General features: G+C 34.2%; 1 protein-coding gene across 2 annotated transcripts in view; it reads right to left on the bottom strand.

The window, feature by feature from the left end:
• TAF4B (TATA-box binding protein associated factor 4b) overlaps positions 1 to 21081 on the bottom strand; it is a 125685-nt gene that overhangs the window by 86060 nt on the left and 18544 nt on the right. For both annotated transcript variants that reach the window (XM_087869910.1, XM_045781891.2), the window contains 6 exons: positions 20174 to 20335; positions 19953 to 20075; positions 16682 to 16771; positions 13084 to 13698; positions 2217 to 2352; positions 1421 to 1526 (listed from right to left, as the gene is read on the bottom strand). In XM_087869910.1, coding sequence (XP_087726036.1) covers positions 1421 to 1526; positions 2217 to 2352; positions 13084 to 13698; positions 16682 to 16771; positions 19953 to 20075; positions 20174 to 20335 — 1232 coding nt within the window. The remainder of the gene's footprint in view (positions 1 to 1420; positions 1527 to 2216; positions 2353 to 13083; positions 13699 to 16681; positions 16772 to 19952; positions 20076 to 20173; positions 20336 to 21081) is intronic.

Genomic DNA, 21081 nt, shown 5'->3' on the forward strand with positions numbered 1-21081 from the left:
AGGGACTATATCCTGGAGCCAGGAGAACCAAAGGGACACAGAATCTTGGAAAGATTACAACCTAGCTTTGAGCCAGCTCAATTACTGACTATATTGAGGCAATCTGCTCCTCTACAGCCAAACAGAAAATTAGGTAAATTCTCTTTCTGGAAGTAACTAAACCAAAACTTTGATAATTATTTTTTAAACATATCTGACATTGACTCAAAAAAAAAATTACTAAGTGGACACCAAGAAACAGGACAAAAAAGCCAGGTAAAAGAAAGAGACTTACAGTTAACATGGATATTAGCAATACTAGGCATGGACTTTAAAATAAGTATGATTAACTGTTCAAGAACACAGAAGATAAGATACTTCCACTGGTGAGAGAATAAAGAACACACTATAAAGAAATTATTCCCAAATCACTACCATGGCAAAAGACTTGGATGTTGGATACATAAAAAATGCTAAAAATTCAACCATAAGAAAACAAATAACTCAATAAAAAAAATTGGGCAAAGTATTTGAACACTCACTTCATCAAAGAAGGTATATGGATAGCAAATAAATATAAGAACAGATGCTTATCATCTTTAGTCATTAGGGAAATGCAAATTAAAACCACAAAAATAACCATAATACACTTATTAGAATGGTAAAAATCAAAAGAACTGACAATATCAAGAGCTGACAAAGTTGAAGAGCAAATGAACTCTTATTGCTGGTGGAAATGCAAGATGGTACAGTTCCTTTGGTAAGCAGTTTGGTAGTTTCTTAAACAGTTAAACACACACATACCTAGTGATCCAGAATCATATTCCTAGATATTTACTACAAAGAAATGAAAACCTATGTTCACATAAAAATCTGTATATAAATGTTTATAGCAGCTTTACATATTATCGTCAAAAATCAGAAACAACCCAATGTCCATCAATAGGAAAAGGGATAAAGAGATCTACATTTATACAAAGAATACTTCTCACCAATACAAAAGAACAATCTTCTAATATTCAAAATGATATGGATGAATCTCAAAAACATGCAGAGAGAAAAAAGATGCAAAAAGGTTAATGTAATTTTTCATTTATGTGAAGTTCAAGAATAGACAAAAAATGATCTATGGTGATGGACATAAGAATAGCAGCTGCTGGAGGCAGGGGTCAGAAGTAATTGATTTGAAAGCAGCATGAAGGTAAAGGATATGTTCAGTATCTTGATTATACAGGGATATATGTTTATCAAAATTCATTGAACTATACACTTAAGATTTGCACACTTGTTTATAAATTATACTCAATGAAGTATTGTCAGCTTTTTAAAAAGACATCCATATATTTTATAAGTATTATTCTGTCATCTTTTCTTTTTAACCAGACCAAATTTTAACTACTTCCTTTAACCAGACTGAATTTTAATTATTTATTTTCTTTACCTGAAGGATGTTGTTCCATTCTCTTTTACTTTATTTTTCTGAATAGGAGATGCTTGGAGTGATAGAATTTTATTTCCTGGCAGGGTAATTTGCTTTAGAATGGAAGCTATACAAAGAAAAGGAGAAAGAAAAATGAATTAAAAAAAAAAAACTATGCCATATCAGGAAAAATGCAGAATAACAGCTTTTAGTATACAGAGAATAATCAAAGAAAATTTCAAGCTGTCCTAAAACTGTTTAAATTCGAAAACGACAATCACTTTATTCCCTGCACAAGCAATCATCTTATAAAATCAAGACCTCTCCATTTCTTTTTATATAGTCTTCAAACGGTCTACAGAATTACCAGCATTACAAAAACATGCAGAGAAAGTGACAGGTGATAAATGTTAATAATATATCATTTATATTTGTAGATTTAAAAAATACATGAAATCTCTAACTTTTTACATGTAAGAATGATTTCCAAACTTAGAAAAAGTACATTTTAAAAAGAAATAAAGTTATAGCAAATTTGTAAGTTAAAAAGTGCTTTATTTACAAATAGGTTATTCTATCTAATTACAAAATACCATGAGCAGCTGCTTCTTTTATTCTAAAGCAATACATATCCCTAAAAAGTAGCTATGTATGTACAAAGAATGTACTAAGTAGTTATTTTTCCGTCCTCCCTCCTAGGTCCTATTTCAAAGACTATCTTCTCTTAATATAACAATAAAAAAAAAAAAGAGAATAATACAAAACCCCATCATATTCCAAACCCAGTGTGATGGGGCAGGGATGGATCGGGGTCTACCTGGAGGAAACTGACTGGTAGGTATTGCAGTGCTCACTGGCATCTTCTTCTGTCCAGATTTCTGAATGGTCAATGCTGAGGAATGGGAAAGTGTGGTCACTTGTTTTGCAACACCTCCTGAAGGCTGCTGGACTACCTGAAACAATGAGAACTATTAATACACTCATTCAACTAAACCTGCTTTAGAAAAGAACAAGCTTTCAGTTGTGACAGAACAAATGACTGTGCTCATGTAACTGTAACAATACCTTTATATTAGGATAACAGAAAGTCTACTTAAAATTTATATTTGTATGTCACAAAATTATCTTGTTCAATAGTGAAAAACATGACTATTAAGCAATATATTTTATTTTTAGAGTAGAATTCAAATTTGCATTATATACTGCCCAACTTAAATCTCCATTTGGATCCTATTTTCATTTTTTAACTTAAGGAAAATTTCAAACATACACAAAATGAAACCACCTATTCCATTATTACCCAGCTTCAACAATGATTAATTCTTTACCAATTCTGTTTTATCCATATCCCTACCCACTCATTTTCTCACCACTCTCATTTTTTTAAAAATCCCAGGTATATCTTTTTACCCCTAAATATTCAAAACATATCTCTAAAAGATAAAGGCTTTTAATGTGCTGCTTTTTACAGGTCTCTGGAAAACAATAATGCTAAGGCATTCTCCAAGAGAACAGTTCAAGAAATCCAGAGGGCAAGGGCTGGGGACAAAGGAAAAGAAATTAAACTAATCGTAGGGCCTTATTTTTAGCTACAAAGAAGAAGAAAAGTCAAAATAGCAGAGCTTCATTTTTTTCACTTCAAAAGAGAAAAAGTCACCATGTATACTTGAGTCTGCTAAGTGAATTACTTAAAAGTCCTTAAACTCAGAAAAGGCTAATATAAACAAGTCAGGAGAAAGACTTCTGAAAAGAATTTTGGGGATAGAATTTATTCTATTTTCTAATTTTTTTGTAAATAAAATATAAAATTTAGTGTATATTACTAAATAAAAGTAACTCACAAGAAACGCAAAATATCCCAGTAAAGAATCCCATGGGAACTAATGCCCAGACAGAAATACGAGTTGTAATAATTCAACTGCCATCATTCTATAAAAAGAAACTCTTGAAAGACAGAAAGAACTCTTGAAAATAACGATGTATTTCCATAAGTTGAGATTATAAATTGAGTTGTATTGTAAAGTACGAGGGATCAGATTTATATTCTACAAAGTAATATTTTGATGGATAAACAGATAAAAGAAGTTATGGTATACATACAGTGGAATAGTACTCAGCTACAAAAAGAATGAAATCTTGCCATTTGCAACAACATGGATGGACCTAAGAGGGTATATTATGTGCTAAGTGAAACAAGTCACAAACTTCCAATTATAAATTAAGACATGTGAATACAATATATAGTATAGGGCATACAGTTAATAATATTTTAATAACTTTGTATGATGACAGATGACAGCTAGGTTTAGTGTGGTAATCACTTCCTAATGTATTTAAATGTTGAACATTACTATGTTGTTTGTTGATACTAATATATTGTGTATCAACTGTACTTCAAAAAAATTTTTTTTATGTGTATGTATAGATAAAGGTCTGTAAGTTAAAAAACAATCTGTAAACAGTGATTATTTCCTAGGATTCTACTACAGGGTAACTTTGCTTTCTATTTTGTGTATTTATTATATACTTCATATATACTTTAGAGATATCTATATTATTTGCTTTTTTATGATTAGCATAAGCTACAGTTATAATTAGAAATATAATGCTGAATTTTCAAATAACTAAAGATGAGAATATTAGAAAAACAATAAATTTTACAAAATAATATACATTCAGAGTCACATTTATGCATTCAGACTGAAATTCAACAGAAACACTCCTCTAACAATTCTGGCTTATCTCCCTATTCACATTTTATTTCTCAATATCCTTTATTAAGGATTCTTTTCCAGCATTTTAATTGTGAAAAACAGTAATAAAATATCAGAGAAGTGTTTATGAGTTAGTCTTCATACCATCTTGATAGGTATTCATATAAAAGCCCAAAGGCCTGCCCCTGATGGGGACACAGGCTCTACACAGCCTGGCTGTATGCACCCTCAGCTATAAAGAGTGGGAGGAAGGGGCTGCAGACAGGGGTGGGCCCCATGGGACCTCAGCACCAGCGTGCAGCCCTGGAAAGAACAAGTTGGGGAAAGCAAGCCTCAGTGTCCACCTGTAGGATCCTGGGTGTGCCTTGCCCTGCCTACAGCCCAACAGGGGTCAAGATCATACATGTGGAGGAAGACAAAAACGCTAGTTAAAAATATATAGGAGCACCTGGCTGGCTCAGTGATGGAGTAAGTGACTCTTGATTTTGGGGTTATGAGCTTGAGCCCCACCTTGGTGTAGTGATTACTTAAATAAATAAAACTTTGAAAAAAATACACATATATAACCATAACTTTATAAATTATATTTATATATATTATGAACATACATATACTAAATATATAAAGGTATATGATATGTGATATTTATATATATCGCAAAGTTCTGAGCTGGGATTTAACAATCCTGGATCCCCATCATTTCTCATCTTAATGACTATAACACTTGGGGCAGCATATGTGTAGAATACTCCTGCACACTTGCTGAACAAAATAAAATACAATGAATGAGAAAGTAAAAGTGCATTCATTACTGTTCTTTTAAAGAAAGTACCACTTAAAACCATATATTAGGCATCTTATGGAGACTGAAATTATCATAGAGAGATGGAAAGTCACCCTAAGAGGTATTTACTCCTACTTGGAAAGCAAAAGAGCAAGCTATTATATTTTTAAAAACTTAAGTCCTTTATTTAATTTCCATCCAAAAAGCAACTAGGCAGGAAAACCAATAAATAGTACATACCTTAGCCTTTTCTCTTGACATGTCAAATTCTGATGTTTTATTTGGATGTTAACATAAAATAATGTTCTAGTAGTTTATAGAAATACAGGTCTAGTGCTACACAATATTACTTAGGTTTTTTTTATATTATGGTCTGGGGTATCGGACAAGGATCTATTCTTAAATTTCATAAGGAAAGGATGAAAAGAAACACAAGTATGGATTAAACAAGTAGATGAGAACATCCCTTACGCTTTTTTTTTTAAAGATTTTATTTGAGAGAGAGACCACGTGTGAGCAGGGGGAGGGGCAGAGGGAAAGACTCTCAAGCAGACTCCTCGCTATGCGCTAAGCAAGGAGGCTGATGGAGCTTATCTCAGGACCCTGAGATTATGACTTGAGCAGAAATCAAGAGCCTGGCACTTAACCAATTGAGCCACCCAGGCACCCCCATCCTTTACACTTTGCTTTCCCTGTATTTCAACCGTCACCTACTCCCCTGTTCATAAATACACAGCAATCAAATTCTTATCTATAAATAACTCACGTAGTACATAAACACACAGTGATTGAAATCAAGGGTATTATCTGCTCTAATTTCTATATAATATTGCATGCACTCAGTAGGTTGAGTTCTAGAAAACAGAGGACCCCAACTAAACAAAAGCTACAGAGTTATAGTCAGGAAATACATGTTAGTTGCCAACTATTTCTCAGGAACAGCCAACATGTGGTTCATGTTTCCTTATCTTCTGGGACGACGACATACATCACTAAATGCCATCACTTCTATACACCCTCATCCAGCCTCAGAATCTTAACATAGAGCTCCAGTAAAATTCTACAAAGAAAGCTGAAACTATTTGCCATGCCCAATTTCAAACTCAACCTTGGTAAACTTCAAAATATGCTGTTTCTTTCATTTAAAGGGCCTTCTAAACACTTTTAAAAATGTGCTCAGATGAATTCTTAGTTATACTACCAGCTTTTATAGGAATCTGTAAATGCTGCTTCAAATTGAGAACCTCTAAATTTCTGTTAAAAATTTTAAATGTGCTTATTGTATGATTTGATTTATATGAAATTCTAGAACAAGCAAAAATAGTCTGTGGGAGAAAATTATCAGAAGAGTTGTTACTTCTCAGGGTGTAGGGACGGGGACTAGGAGACAGGAGGATACTTCCAGATGATGGTAACATTCTATATCTTGGTAAGAGGTTTGAGTTACACAGAGGTATGTGCTACCTGCCAAAACTTGAACAATGTTACATTTGAAATTTGTGCATGTCATTATATGTAGATTTTAGCTAAAAAGAAAAAAAAACCTGACCTGTAAATATGGAAATACTGAACTGTAATTAATAATATGCATGTTTAATTATTCAGGAAGAAGTCTTTGAAATGCATCAAGAAGTTAAGATGATTGAAGGCTGGATAAATACACAATAAATCAAGTATTGTAATTGTAAATAGAATCTAGGTGGTTGGTATACAAGTGTTCACTATAAACTTCAACACTGTGTTTCAGAATCTCCATAACAGAACATTTTCTTGAATAAGGCAAAAATAAGATTTTATATATTGTAAATACTGTCTCTAAATAGTTTATTGTCCATCAATTCTAATGTAATCTTACCAAATTAAAAGAAAAAAAATTCCTTAAGTAAATTTAAATGAACTAGCATTAATGAATCTATTCGTTTTATATATATATATATATATATATATATATATAATAACGACTATTATTATGTAAACCCTGATTAAATATAGCATGTGAAGAATTTTCTGTGCAACCCTAATTATGTATGGTTATATAATTTATATAATTTATTTATAATTTATATAATTATATAATCTGTTATATATATATATATATATATATATATAATAACGACTATTATTATGTAAACCCTGATTAAAGATAGCATGTGAAGAATTTTCTGTGCAACCCTAATTATGTATGGTAAACACACGGCAGGCCTTATTTGAATTCAACCTCTCTCTTCACCAAACCCTTCCTTAGTCCTATTTAAGTGGGATTATAATCAACAACTGAATTCTACCTTTCCTCTCACTTGTTAACAGAATGCAAAAAAAAGAAAGAGAAAAAAAAGACAAACTGCTTAAATCTGGATCCTTAGGTTAGTCCAATATGAAACTGAGAGTGAACTACTTGAGCCAATGAAGTAATTAATGAGTAGGGAAAAAAGAAACAAGGATCAATTTTTACTTTAAGTTCTCTAATAAAAATACTGGCCACAGCACACTCAGAAGCTAAAATTTATATCTTGAAAATACTTCTTGTCCAGTGAAAACTGAAGTCAGAGTCAGTCAGCAGAATTAAGTTTCATAGAGTACTTCATATAAGAATATATTTGTTGAAAATTCTTTAATGGTTTCCCTTACTTTAAAATAATTAGGTACCAGAAGAAAATGTGATGCAATAGCAACAACACATTTTTTCTAATATTCTGGATCAATTTATTTTAGGAGATCAGCTTTACTTCAATATAATGAAACAGAAAATTACTGCATTTATTAATGCACTAATATTTGTTTTTGTCTTATATCCACAAAACCCTAATATTTGGAGAATGACTGTTGTACATACTTGACCACTTATTTATCAAATGTCTACAATTCTGTTAAGGAAGAAATGTAAGTAAGAGTCATTTAGATTTGGAAATACATACTTGAAATAAGGAAAATATCTATGATAACACTAAAACTTCCTGCCCTCTCTACATATAAAGTATTTTTTAAAGATATTGAACTGATATATAAACACAAGATTACTACTAAGAGTAACAACACTCAGTTTACTCTCTAAAATTATTAGCATTTTTTTCTAAAAATACCGACCAAGAATCGTGAATTAACTTTCTCATTCATGAATTTTATTCTTACATATTGCGGATTTGAGAGGCTTATTGTTTAATTTTTATGTGGTAGAATTTGTTATTAAAATGTATCAAATTTAATTCTAAAATGATCAGACTGAAATTTAGTTTTTCTCTATTAAATTAGCTTTTGCTAATTAAGTTTAAATTTAATTTAAATGGTAATCTTTAGTTTAAATTAAATTTAGCTTTTGCTCAACTATGAATAAAACAGTTTTTTCACTAATTTCCTAAGAAAAACTTTAAAGCATCAAAACTGAAAGCTTTTACTTACTATCCACCCATCATCAGTAGACTATAACACAATTCACCCACTTTCTTTTATTAACTTTTAAGGAAAGGTAAAACGTTAAGCTTAACATTTAGTTGGAGTGTATAACGTCATGGAACACCTATTATGCCAGAATTGATAGATAACCAACAACACTAACCATTTATAAAAACTAGATTGTCAGATGAAATCACTGGAACTACCGATTAAGTCCATATTTCAACAATTCAAGCATTTGAGTACCAAAATATACCAAGCAATGAACTACTGGCACAAAATGAAAAACTTATATCTAGAGAAACTGAACAATTACAATTATTTCATTTGATAAGAACTCTAGCAGATCCCAGAGGATAACATACAATAATGAATGAGATAGAAAAGATAACATATAGTAACAAATCTAAATTAAAAAAATAAATCGGGGCACCTAGGTGGCTCAGTCATTAAACGTCTGCCCTCGGCTCAGGTCATGATCACAGGGTCCTGGGATCAAGCCCCGCATCGGGCTCCCCACTCAGCGGGAAGCCTGCTTCTCCCTCTCCCACTCCCCCTGCTTGTGTTCCCTCTCTCACTGTGTCTCTCTCTCTCAAATAAATAAAATCTTAAAAAAATAAATAACTAAATGGGAAAGGCCTCTTTAATCTGTAATAAAAATGTATTATTTCATAAAATAATAATTCTATAAAATCTAAACCCTGTAATGGGAGAGTAAAAGGATTCTTCTAACTTGAAAGTGTGATATTTAAAACATGTAGAAGGCAGGAAACCCGAACAATTCTCCAGTAAAGCTAGTACATGCTAGAAACAGATAAAGCATTTAGAAGAGGTTTTAAAATTCATGATCAATCATTAAAAGAAATAAACAAAAAAAAAGAAAAAAATTTTTTAGAGAGTATGTAGATGTGAGCAAGCAGGGTGGGAGGGTGGGGGGGGGAGGAGAATCTCAAGCAGGCTCCATACCCAGCACAGAGCCCAACCTGAGGGGTAAGGGTGAGGGGCTCAATCTTACAACCCTGAGGTCATGACTTGTCCAAAATCACTTAACCAACTGAGCTACCCAACCACCCAGAAATAAACAAATTTTAAACCTAACATTGAACAGGCATACTTATATTCTTCAGGTCATTTTTGGAGACTATATCCTGAGTTGTGTGAACCACAGATTTGATCCAGTATAGCAATTCTCATATTTTAAATTATTATTTGCCTTATCTCTTATAAGCTGCAGTGAATACTTTATGTTTCTAGCACCCTGAGTATTTTCCTCCTCACTTATCTAATGGGACTAAATTGGACTATGGTTTATAATGGGCTCACGGATGATACTCTTAAATTACTTGAGTAATACTAAACTTCAGTAATATTAATTTCCAAAATTAGTTGTTTCAAAAGAATGTCCTAGTTCAATCCTCTCTGTGGCATTACCACACAGAATGGCTTGTTTTGTGCCCTAGGTAAAAATGTGTTCTAAAACAAATTACAGTGCATCTTTGGTGTTTAGCTGCTCTAGTGTTGGACATTTTAAATAGGAAGGTATGAATACTGACAGCAAATTTGTTGAGTAAAATTAAAACAAAGGCCAAACAAGAAAGCAGAATTCACAAGAAAAATTAAATTATTCCACATTTTTGTAAGAATGAAAGTAGGAAGTCAAAAAAATCCCTAAAATTTACCATTAGATTTTTTTTTCTTTTCTTTTCTTTTCTTTCTTTCTTTCTTTTTTTTTTTTTTTTTTTTTTTTGGTTTTAAGATCTCTACACCCAACCTGGGGCTCAAACTCACAACCCTGAGATCAAAAGTCCCATGGTCCATAGACTCAGCCAGCCAGGCTCCCCCCATTGGAAAATCCGTTATATTTTTTTCTTGATTGAAATTGTTTGTAACATATAACAAGTCAAATATACAAAACATAAATGCTGCCACAGTATTATTACCACAGTTTTCCTTTTCAGGACACTCTAGAAACCTAGAAGTTATTGCCATGAGTACCATATCTTAATGGGAAAGACCCACAGTTTTAACTTGAGATCCAATACTTGTTGAGTGCCAGTGGATGGATCAGTTAATGTTTCCAGATTCTTAGTTTTCTCCCTGCATTTTCTTCATCATAAAATTATTTTAAAACCCACAGTTATGCAAGCTGGTACAGCCACACTGGAAAACAGTATGGAGGTTTCTCAAAAAGTTAAAAAAAAGAGCTACCCTATGACCCAGCAATCGCACTACTGGGTATTTACCCCAAAGATACAGGTGTAGTGAAAAGAAGGGACACATGCACCCCAATGTTCACAGCAGCATTGTCCACAATAGCCAAACTGTGGAAGGAGCCGAGATGCCCTTCAACAGACAAATGGATAAAGATGTGGTCCATATATACGATGGAATATTACTCAGCCATCAGAAAGGATGAATACCCACCATTTGCATCCCATGGATGGAACTAGAGGGGATTATGCTAATTAGAATAAGTCAAGCACAGAAAGACATAATCATATGTTTCACTTATATGTGGAATATAAGGAATAGCACGGAAGACATTAGGAGGACAAAGGGAAAAATGAAGGGGGGGAATCAGAGGGGGAGACAAACCATGAGAGACTATGGACTTGGAGAAACAAACTGAAGGTTTCAGAGGGGAGGGGGTGGGGGAATGGGTTAGCCGGGTGATGGGTATTAAGGAGGGCACATATTGCAAGGAGTACCGGGTGTTAAATGCAAACAATGAACCATGGAACACTACATCAAAAACTAACAAAGTACTGTATGGTGACTAACATAACATAATAAAAACAAACAAATAAAGAAAGAAATAAAAATAAAAAATAAATAAAACCCACAGTTAATACATGACATGCTTTTAAAACTCTATATAGCTATAAAGTGTTATTTCACTTCAGGAACTAATATGGTATAGGTGTTCAATAAAGATCAGCACTGATTCAAGAATCACTTATGACCCATAAAAAGGATTTCAATTCTGTTCAGTGCTACCAAAAAGAGTCCTTTCCTTGAGGCAATTACTGTTGCAGTGGTTCCCAAAGCTGGCTGCTCAGACTGATGTTTAAGAATCACTGCTTCTAGAAAGGTTTCATCTCTGAGATTAAATTCAGACAACCCAAGAGAAATTCTGCAAGGAAGGCACATTTCTTTATTTGAAAATCCGACTCAGGGTAGGAAGGGATGAAAAATGATTAGCACCCAGAAAATGACATTACTTCCTACCTATCCAAGAGTCTGACGACTATCCAAACCAATCTCCCCTTTTCATCTTCTGCCCATAGCTGACCTCTGCCTCAAAGACAAACATCCACAGACATTAACCTCTTCTCCTGATCAGACAACAACGCTGGGAAGTTTACTTAGATTTTATTATTCCCAGAAGCAGAATAAACTAAAACAAGGAGATTCAACACACAGCCTTTAACATAAAAATTTATAAAAGAAAACAAGGGCAATGACCAAAAATTAAAAAGAACAGCTAGCTGTTATGGTATAAGGTAAGTGAGTTTATTAAGAAATGTGATTTTTAATTAATTCACCATGTACTATCTCCTGCAGGTTAATAATAATCTCACAGTCTGTCCTGAATAAACTAGAATGTTCTAAACATTATGAAAATAAAGGGAAACCTCATTAAAATGAGTCAGGAGGCCAGAAGGGGAACCTCTCACACCCTATAACTAGTCATCATTGCAGACCCCAACAGGAAGAGAGGTACTTTGCATTCCCAGCAGGAAGAAGCCTATCCTTTACTACCTTTGCAGGAGGAAGAAAGATTTTCACCCTGCCCAGCAACAGCCCAGTCAATGACAGACTGTCACAACTCAGCCAATAAGAAGCCACTACACTCTGATTTACTCCAGTGGACTTCTGTTTGTAACAGTCTTTTCAAACTTCCGCCTTTCCTCTGTACAAGGATTCTTCTTTGTTCTCTAAATCTACCTATGATTTTGCCATATCTTGCTTGTCCTGAATTCTAATTCTTTGCTATTCCCAAATAAACCCATTTTTGCTGGTAAAATGACAGACAGTTTTATTTCAAAGGTTAACAACACTAATTGATAAACAGCTAAGATTTCTTTCATCTAAGAACATCCCAACCTACCAAGTTTAGGAAAAAACACAACTTCATACTCATCTACTTCCCCCACTGTTTCCCTCTCCCCTTAGCACATTTTTCTTGAGAAATGTTACCATAACATTACTTCTGTAATAATCTTGCCCAAAAGATTTAGTCTGAATCTAATCTTGAGGAAACAATTAGACAAAACAAAGGACATTCTGCAAAACAACTAGTCTAGGTACTTAAAACTATTACAACAGAATAAGCAACTACAAAAGGCTGAGGCCTAAAGAGAAATGACCGGTAATGCCAATACGCAGTTCTTTATCAGAAACAACATCAGAAAAAAGGACTTATTAGCCATAAAGGACACTGTTGGGACTACTGGGAAAAAAAATTATACCAATATTAAATTTCAAGTGTGATAATAAGTACGTGGCCGTTATGTTAAAAAAAAAATCCTTTTCCTTAAGAGATACATAGTACTTAGAGGTACAATGTCACAACTTCTGCAATTAACTCTCAAATGGTTGAGGAAAAGTTTTGTGCGTGTGCTTGAGTGTGTGAATAAAGAGGGGGAGAGACTAAGCAAATGTGATAAAACGTTAAGAACTATTCAAACTCAGTCAAGGATACTCAGGGGTTCGTTTTACTAGTCTTGCCAGTTTTCTGAATGTTTGCAATTTTCAAAAGAAGAAACTGAGAAAGAAAATGAAATGTTACTCACTAGTTGTTTGACTTTAACTGCCTGTGGAATCCCAGCTGTCTGTGAGAGGATGGGGCCTGGCTGTGCAAGTTTGATTTGGACTGGAGCAATGATGGCCTTATCAGATGTGGTCCTAGCAGAAGTAACAACAGGTTTCACAGATGGAAGACAGATAGCTGCTGCTGAAGTTTCTCCGAAAGTTACTGATGGAAGGGCCAGCGTGACCGCTGCCCCAGAGACAACTGGCTTTTCAGGTTGAAGCGAGACTGCTGTAACTGTGTTCTGTATAGATGTCACAAGTGGTTTTGGAGTCTGAAGCAAAACAGTTCCAGCTGCTGTTCCTCCTGGTACAGCAGCTGGACCCACAGAATGAAGTGTCACAACTCCAGTTTTTGCTCCCCCTGGACCAGCAAGTGGATTCAGAGTTGGCACTGACACAGTACTGGGTGTTGTTGCTCCGGAAACGACGACAGGTTTTTCAGACTGGATTGAGCAAACTGTTGTTGTCACTACAGGAGAAGTTGTTGCTGTGGTGGTACAAGTAGCAATGACTACCTCGTTAGAGGTCTGCTGAACGCACTGCTGAATAAAGCTCTGGGAGTTGGGCATGAGTTGTCGTAAGGCAATCACACTTTTCTAGAAACGGGAATAAAAAGAACCTGATAACTAAACAAATCAGCTGCTAGTAAAATAGAACTTCTTTGTAAAATAGAACTTCTTTGTATATCATAGCTTTACAACATAAATCAAAAGTATATCAAGTATTTCAGTGGAGGAAATCTGATGGCACTTGGTAGTTATACACTGCCAATATCCTGGATACAACCAATTTAAAGCCCAAAAATGCTTTATTTTTCAATACAAATTATTATCTCAGTATTAAATTTATTTTATATCCCTCAAGATCAATTTGGTAAAATAAAACACTGTGTCACACGTGTTTGTATTTACTTATACCCCATAGTAGATCACTAATAATTTTTGTATCAGTAAGTTTCTTTATATGGCAATAGAATCTTAAAAAAAAAAAAAAAAGTTTTTGTTAAATAACTTTCCAACTTTGCATAGAAACAGTTTTTAAATCAAAATAAAACTCATACATGGGACGCCTGGGTGTCTCAGTCAGTTAAGTGTCTGCCTGCCTGACTGCCATCCTGGGATGGAGTCCTGCATGGAGCTCCTTGCTCAGCAGGGAGCTTGCTTCTCCTTTCTGCTGCTCCCCCTGCTTGTGCTCTCTCTCTCTCTGACAAATAAATAAATAAAATCTTAAAAAAAGAAAACAAAATAAAACTAATACAAACAAGGTCAATTTCCTTAATTGAGCAAGAATATTGTCTGACGAGATTTTAAGTTGGGTCTCTCCTTGTATCTTTCTGAAAGAGTAAAGGCAGTTCTAACTAAAAAGTAGAACATTCTGCTTTTCATGCCTGGGTGTTTTGTTTGTTTTTGTTTTTGAGTAAGGGAAAAAAATAGAAAAGGAGGGAGACAGTAGGTTATCTTTTGATGAACTCAAGGGCTGTTTGGAAGTTTTCCTTATTGTGACACTTAAATAAAGGTAGTCTGACTGAATTTAAGAAGCAAATGAGAACCATTGTCCATTGTTCCTCCTTTCCTTTCCTTTTAGTTACATCTTTTACTTTTTTTTATTAAAAAGGATTGAGACGCTCTTCTCTGAAGGTTTTCAAATATGTATATAATGGTAACAAAAGAAAGTAAGAAGCGGAGAGTCTCATAATCTTTTTCCAAACTTTAAAAATGGTGGAAAACAGCTGCTTTGGAAATATATGAACAAATGAAGTGATTTGATTAAATTTAAGCTAGAAATCTAATACGAAGGGATCCTGAGAAAAACACATTTGGAACAAATGTTAAAATAATTAGACTCAAAGAGACAATTATAAGAAATGTATATTATATTATCTCTTGATCAGCTGGCCAGAGGTTAAATGCTGAATCCCTCATCTCTATGCAACATTCAAAGCTCTCAAAAATGGGGGGGAAAAACTCTCAAGAAACGAATCACAAGGTTTAATAGGTCCTTAGAAAATACAGACAAACCACAAAAACTTCATGGTGTAGTATTTGGTAACTTAAAGATAGTGTTATCTAGCAAGTAGAGTCAGATAGGATAAAATTCTGGACCTGTACGTTTGACAAAAAATTAGTTGACATAAACAGGTTTTATCTCTAAAATGGAAAATACTATAATATCTAGCACCTAGTAGTCTAAAAAACTGATATGAAAAATAAGCACATACAATGCAAATTAAAAGTAAAGTATCTAGCAAAGCATACGATGCATATTAAGAACCTACTGATTTCCTCCCTTCTCCCCCACAATGTCTCCAGTGAGTATGAAATATAGATAAATTTAAGAGTTGTGAGTGTCATGTAGACAACCTATAGCTCAAAGAACTTTTGCACTGAAGGGGATCTGAGGAAGAACCACCTCTAATTTCTCAATCAAGAGGATCATCCAAAAACAGGGCACTAGTCATTTGGTATTAGATATTATGCTGAACCTTCAACCTCCCTTTCTCCAGACCAAGTCTCCTCTAGCTAAAACATTCTCAATTTCTTTAGCCACATTTTATATCACATGATTGGCACCCTCCTAATCAATGTGCTCACCCTCCTAGTGACAGTTTCCATTATTTTAATATCCTTCTGAAAATGTGGTGCTCCATTTCCCTTGCCACTCTTTTTTAATGAGGCAATCAAAAGGAGCCTTCCACTGTGACGCCTCTCTCATCTCCTCTAGACAATTAAACCAGTTCTTTTTAATTTTTTTAAGATGTATTTATTTATTTATTTGGGGGAGAAAGAGAAAATGAGAGAGCAAGCATGAGCAGGAGGGGCAGAGGGAGAATCTTGAGCACGTTACACACTGAACCCGACATGGGGCTCGATCTCACAACCCTGAGATCAAGACCTGAACCGAAACCAAGAGTTGGACGTTCAACCAACTGCCCTACCCAGGCGCCCTAAACCAAATATTTCTAAAGGCCACTCCTCATTCCATTATTTCAAAATTTATGGGATGACTCTGCAGTTCACTATAATTCCAGTTCTTTAATGATTTTTTAAATTTCAACTTGATTCCTCTTCAGCTTCTAAGTATCCAAAAAAATAATTTTTTACAGTCTCCTGTTATCAAAGTTACTGTTCTATGTCAAAATTCGATTTAATTCAATAAATCTTAGAAAAGAGTATGCTTACTAACAGTACAAATCAATTTTGAAAAATAACAGCTTTCCCATGAAATTTGGCACTGTTTGATTTATTATTTCTGGGAGAATATGAGTCAAAGCACAAGGACAAAGCACAAGGCCCTATTTTAAAGGAAAAGTCAAGCTTTTGAAGATGTAAGCATTACCAATATAATCCTTAAGTTATGGTCACAAATGACATGTTACTTTGGTTTTCCCAAAGTGTTCCAATCCAAAGAATATGGACTATGAATATTCTTAAGAGATACAACATTTGAGAGCTTTCTCCTACACTGTTAGTATTTTCACATAACTATCATATTGAAATATTCAGGATTCCAATTATTTTTAAAAATTATTTTAAGGTAATCTAACCCAAATAATTTCTTCAAAGTAACACATAACTTTACCTTAAGAAAAGGAACTAGGTGAGGCTGAGGTGAAGACTTGAGTTCAACATACAGCTGTCTAGTAAATTCTTCTGCTTCAATTTTTGCATCCTGAGGAACAGGAGAAAGAAAAATACTTTTAGGTTTACAAATATTTCAAAAAAGAGGAAAAGTGTTTAATTTATGATTGATGCAAGGAGGTAAAAGACCTACCTGTACTGTGAAAACTATAAGACATTAATGAAAGAAATTGAAGAGGACACAAATAAATGGAACCATATACTGTGTTTATGCACTGGAAGAATTAATACTGTTAAAATGTCCATACTGCCCCCAAAAATCTACAGTTTCAGAGCAATCCCTATCAAAATACCAACAGCATTTTTCACAGAACTAGAACAAATAATCCTAAAATTTGTATGGAACCACAAAAGACTCTGAACAGCCAAAGCAATCTGGAGAAAGAACAAAGCTGGAGGTATCACAATCCCAGATTTCAAATTCTATTACAAAGCTATAATAATCAAAACAGTATGGTGAGGACACAAAAACAGACAGAGAGATCAATGGAACAGAATAGAGAGCTAAGAAATAAACCCACAATTATATGGTCAATTAATCTGCGACAAAGAAGGCAAGAATATACAACAGGGAACATATAGTCTCTTCAATAAATGGTGTTGGGAAAACTGGACAGCTATGTGCAAAAGAATGAAACTGGACCACTTTCTTAAACCATACCCAAAAATAAACTCAAAATGGATTAAGGACCTAAACGTGAGACCTAAAACTATAAAACTCCTAGAAGAAAACATAGGTGGTAACCCCTAGACATTAGCCTTAGCAATATTTTTCTGGATATGTCTTCTTAGGCAAAGGAAATAAAAGCAAAAATAAACTATTGAGACTACATCAAACTAAAAAGCTTTTGCAGATTAAAGGAAACCATCAACAAAACAAAAAGGCAACTTACTGAATAGGGAGAAGATATTTGCAAATGACATATCTGATAAGGGGGTTAAGATCCAAAATACACAAAGAATTCATAGAACTCAATTACCAAAAATAATCTGCTTAAAAATAGACTGAGGACCTGAATACACATTTTTCTAAATAAGGCTTAGGATGGCCAACAGACACATGAAAAGATACTCAACATCGCTAATCAACAGGAAATGAAAATCAAAACCACAATGATATATTACCTCACACCAGTCAAAATGGCTAATATCAAAAGGACAAGAAATAACAAGTGTTGGCAAGGATGTAGAGAAAAGGAAACTCTTCTGCACTGTTGGCAGGCATATAAACTGGTGTAGTCACTGTGGAAAACAGTATGAAGGTTTCTCAAAAATTGTAAAATTGAAATAACACACGATTCAGTAATTCCACTTCTGGATATTTACCCAAAGAAAACAAAAACACTAATTTGAAAAGATATATGCACTCCTATGTTTAGTGCAGCACTGTTTACAATAGCTAAGACATGAAAGCAACCTAAGTGTCCATTAATAGATGACTAGATAAAGGAGATGTGGTATATGCATACAGTGGACTATTACTCAGCCATAAAATAGAATGAGCTCTTGCCACTCACAACATGGAAGGATTTATAGGGTATTACAGGAAGCGAAATAAGTCAGAGAAAGCCAAATACTAGAAGATTTCATAGATATGCGGAATTTAAAAAATGAGACAAACAGAAACGCAACACAGAGAACAAACTGGGGTGAGGAGTTGGGGGATGGGCAAAATAGGTGAGTGGTTAAAGAGGGGCAAACTTCCAGTTATAAAATAAGAAAATCAGAGGGAAAAAAAGTACAGCATAGGAAATATAACCAATAATGTTGTAATAACTTTTTATGGTGACAAATGGTAACTATACTTATGCCATATTTTGTAATGTATACAATTGCCAAATCACTGTTCTACACCTGAAAGTAATATAATATTTGTTAACTATACTTCAATCAAAAATTAAAAATTTAAGTTACTTTAAATTTTTAAAAATGCTTAAGTTAAAAACTTGTTTATAGGACTTACAATTTTAAATATCTACAACAGTCTTGCCAAGTGGAAAACTAACCAGTTCAAACATGCTTTATTTCTAACAAATTATAGGTACCATAAAAAACAGTAGTAAAGAAGATATTTTAATATTTATAAATTATACTTGTTTTCCTGTGATATTTGAAATATACACATTTTCTGCGGGGAAAAAGGTGACTTTTTTTTTTTTTAATTTTTATTTATTTATTTAACAGAGAGAGAGACAGCCAGCGAGAGAGCATGCACAAGCAGGGGGAGCGGGAGATGAAGAAGCAGGCTCCCAGAGGAGCAGGGAGCCCAATGTGGGGCTCAATCCCCGGGCTCTGGGATCACGCCCTGAGCCAAAGGCAGATGCTTAACGACTGAGCCACCCAGGTGCCCCAAAAGTGACCATTTTTATACAAAAAATACACAAAATTCTCACTATATGGTCAGAGAAATCTGTAGATTTTAGTAGTTCAAAAAATCCAAAATTGTATAATACCCTTAGCGTATTTAAGCATATAATATTCAGTATTTGCTAATTTCTACCTTCATCCGCTCTAATGTATCTAAGCAATTTACCTGAAAGAGGATATAAAAAGTAAATGATGTACAATTTGATAGCTAAAAAACACAGCATCTTAGAACGTGGGGGAATTCAAAAGTTACCACATTTATTACTCTTCTCATCTTACAGAAAAGGAAACTAAAACTTAAGAAAGTCACCTAACTTCCACCGGTTACAAAGTATGTTGTTTGGACTTACAGAACTGAATTTCATTATTTGTTGATGGCCTGGCTTTCTGGCATTCGCAATTCTAGTAACAATTTTTTATTTGACCAAACAGTCAACTTTCTCTCCAAGGCCTTTTTGTTTGTTTTAGAGAGAGAGAAAGAGTACATGCGAGGGCAGAGGAGCAGAGGGAGAGAGAGAATCCTCAAGCAGACACCCTGAGAGCATGGAGCCTGACAGAGGGCTTGATCCCAGGGCTCTGAGATCATGACCTGAGCCAAAACCAAAAGTCGGACATTCAACCAACTGAGACCCCCACCCACCCCTCGCTAAGGCCCTTTTTAAGCTAAAGCACACAGAAAGTAATATAACAGATTTACTTGTTTCAGATTTATTGTCATTACAAATTAAAAGCAAAGTTTATCTAAAAAAATCTATCTAAAATAAACCTCATTTAAAGATAAGTCCCATTTAAAACACTGTTCTACAAATCCTTACATAATTTAAGCTTTCATAATACTAACTTACCAAAAGTTGTTCTACCAGTTTCTTCACATTCTGCCCCATTTCTGGGGACTGTGATCCACTGCATGCTAGCTTTATTAACATTGCAAGGAAGTTCTTACATTTCTTCACATTTTCTAGCATTGCCTAAATAGAGAAATATAAACACAAATGTTAGCTGGAAAACAGAATTCAAGAAAATCTGTAAAGAGCTGTACTCATGGAAGATCGAAGGGAAAGCTTACCGGAGAAAGACTCGTCTGAGCAGCTGCTGAGTTTTCTGCTTTGAGACTGGGCTCATTTGAGGGGGCAGCAGATGCTCCCAAACTTGAAGGCTTCGGGGTAGTTACAGAATTCAACGGTTTTACAGGAGTAACTGTGACAACATTGGTTGGCACAGCTACAGACTGAAATTAAAAGTAGTGCACATTTAGATATTTATTACTATGAATTGTATCACAGCGGGTGCCTCATTTCACACTTATCAGACTACAAATGGATCTTGACATCTTTGCTTTCATGTTATGCTCTACTAGTTTAAGGCAACGGAACACTGTTGTAAGAGCTCTGGATTTCAGTAGATCTGGTTTTCATTCTCATCTACCTACCTACTTTATTTTCTTTATGTTCAATTAGCCAACATATCTACCTACCTACTTTTCGCTGACACCTACTGAGTGTTGACCTTGAGCAAGTTACTTATCTTGCTAATTCTTTGATTCCTGTCTGTAAAAAAACAAGGATAGAAATGGTACCTCCGTACTCTCCTAGGGTTGTTTGTAAAAACCAGTACCAAGCGCATGGTCCTCAAAACACATTATTAATACTTCTCTAAAAATTTGAAATAGTAAGTCTTCATATGAAAATATAGAATATCCTATTCTGTAAATTTCTGCTTCTTCTTAAGTATAAAGCAGAGAAATTTACTGATCATCTCATCTTCAGATAAGCTGCTTTTATGTAGACTATTAGAGTAAGCATACTGAATATTACAAACTGTGATCTTATTTTCACACTGAAAAGAATTTTGGTTGTCTTCCACCTTCTATTGAAATGAGGTGTGATTATAGCACCACCTGCAGGATAAAAAGTTTAATACAGGAAATCACAAGTCGGGCAATAACTTAGACAACTCTAATAAGATAAGCAAAAA

Source organism: Ursus americanus, chromosome 19 (genome assembly GCF_024610735.1).
Source record: "Ursus americanus isolate L20-20 chromosome 19, mUrsAme1.1.p, whole genome shotgun sequence".
NCBI classification, from domain to species: domain Eukaryota; kingdom Metazoa; phylum Chordata; class Mammalia; order Carnivora; family Ursidae; genus Ursus; species Ursus americanus.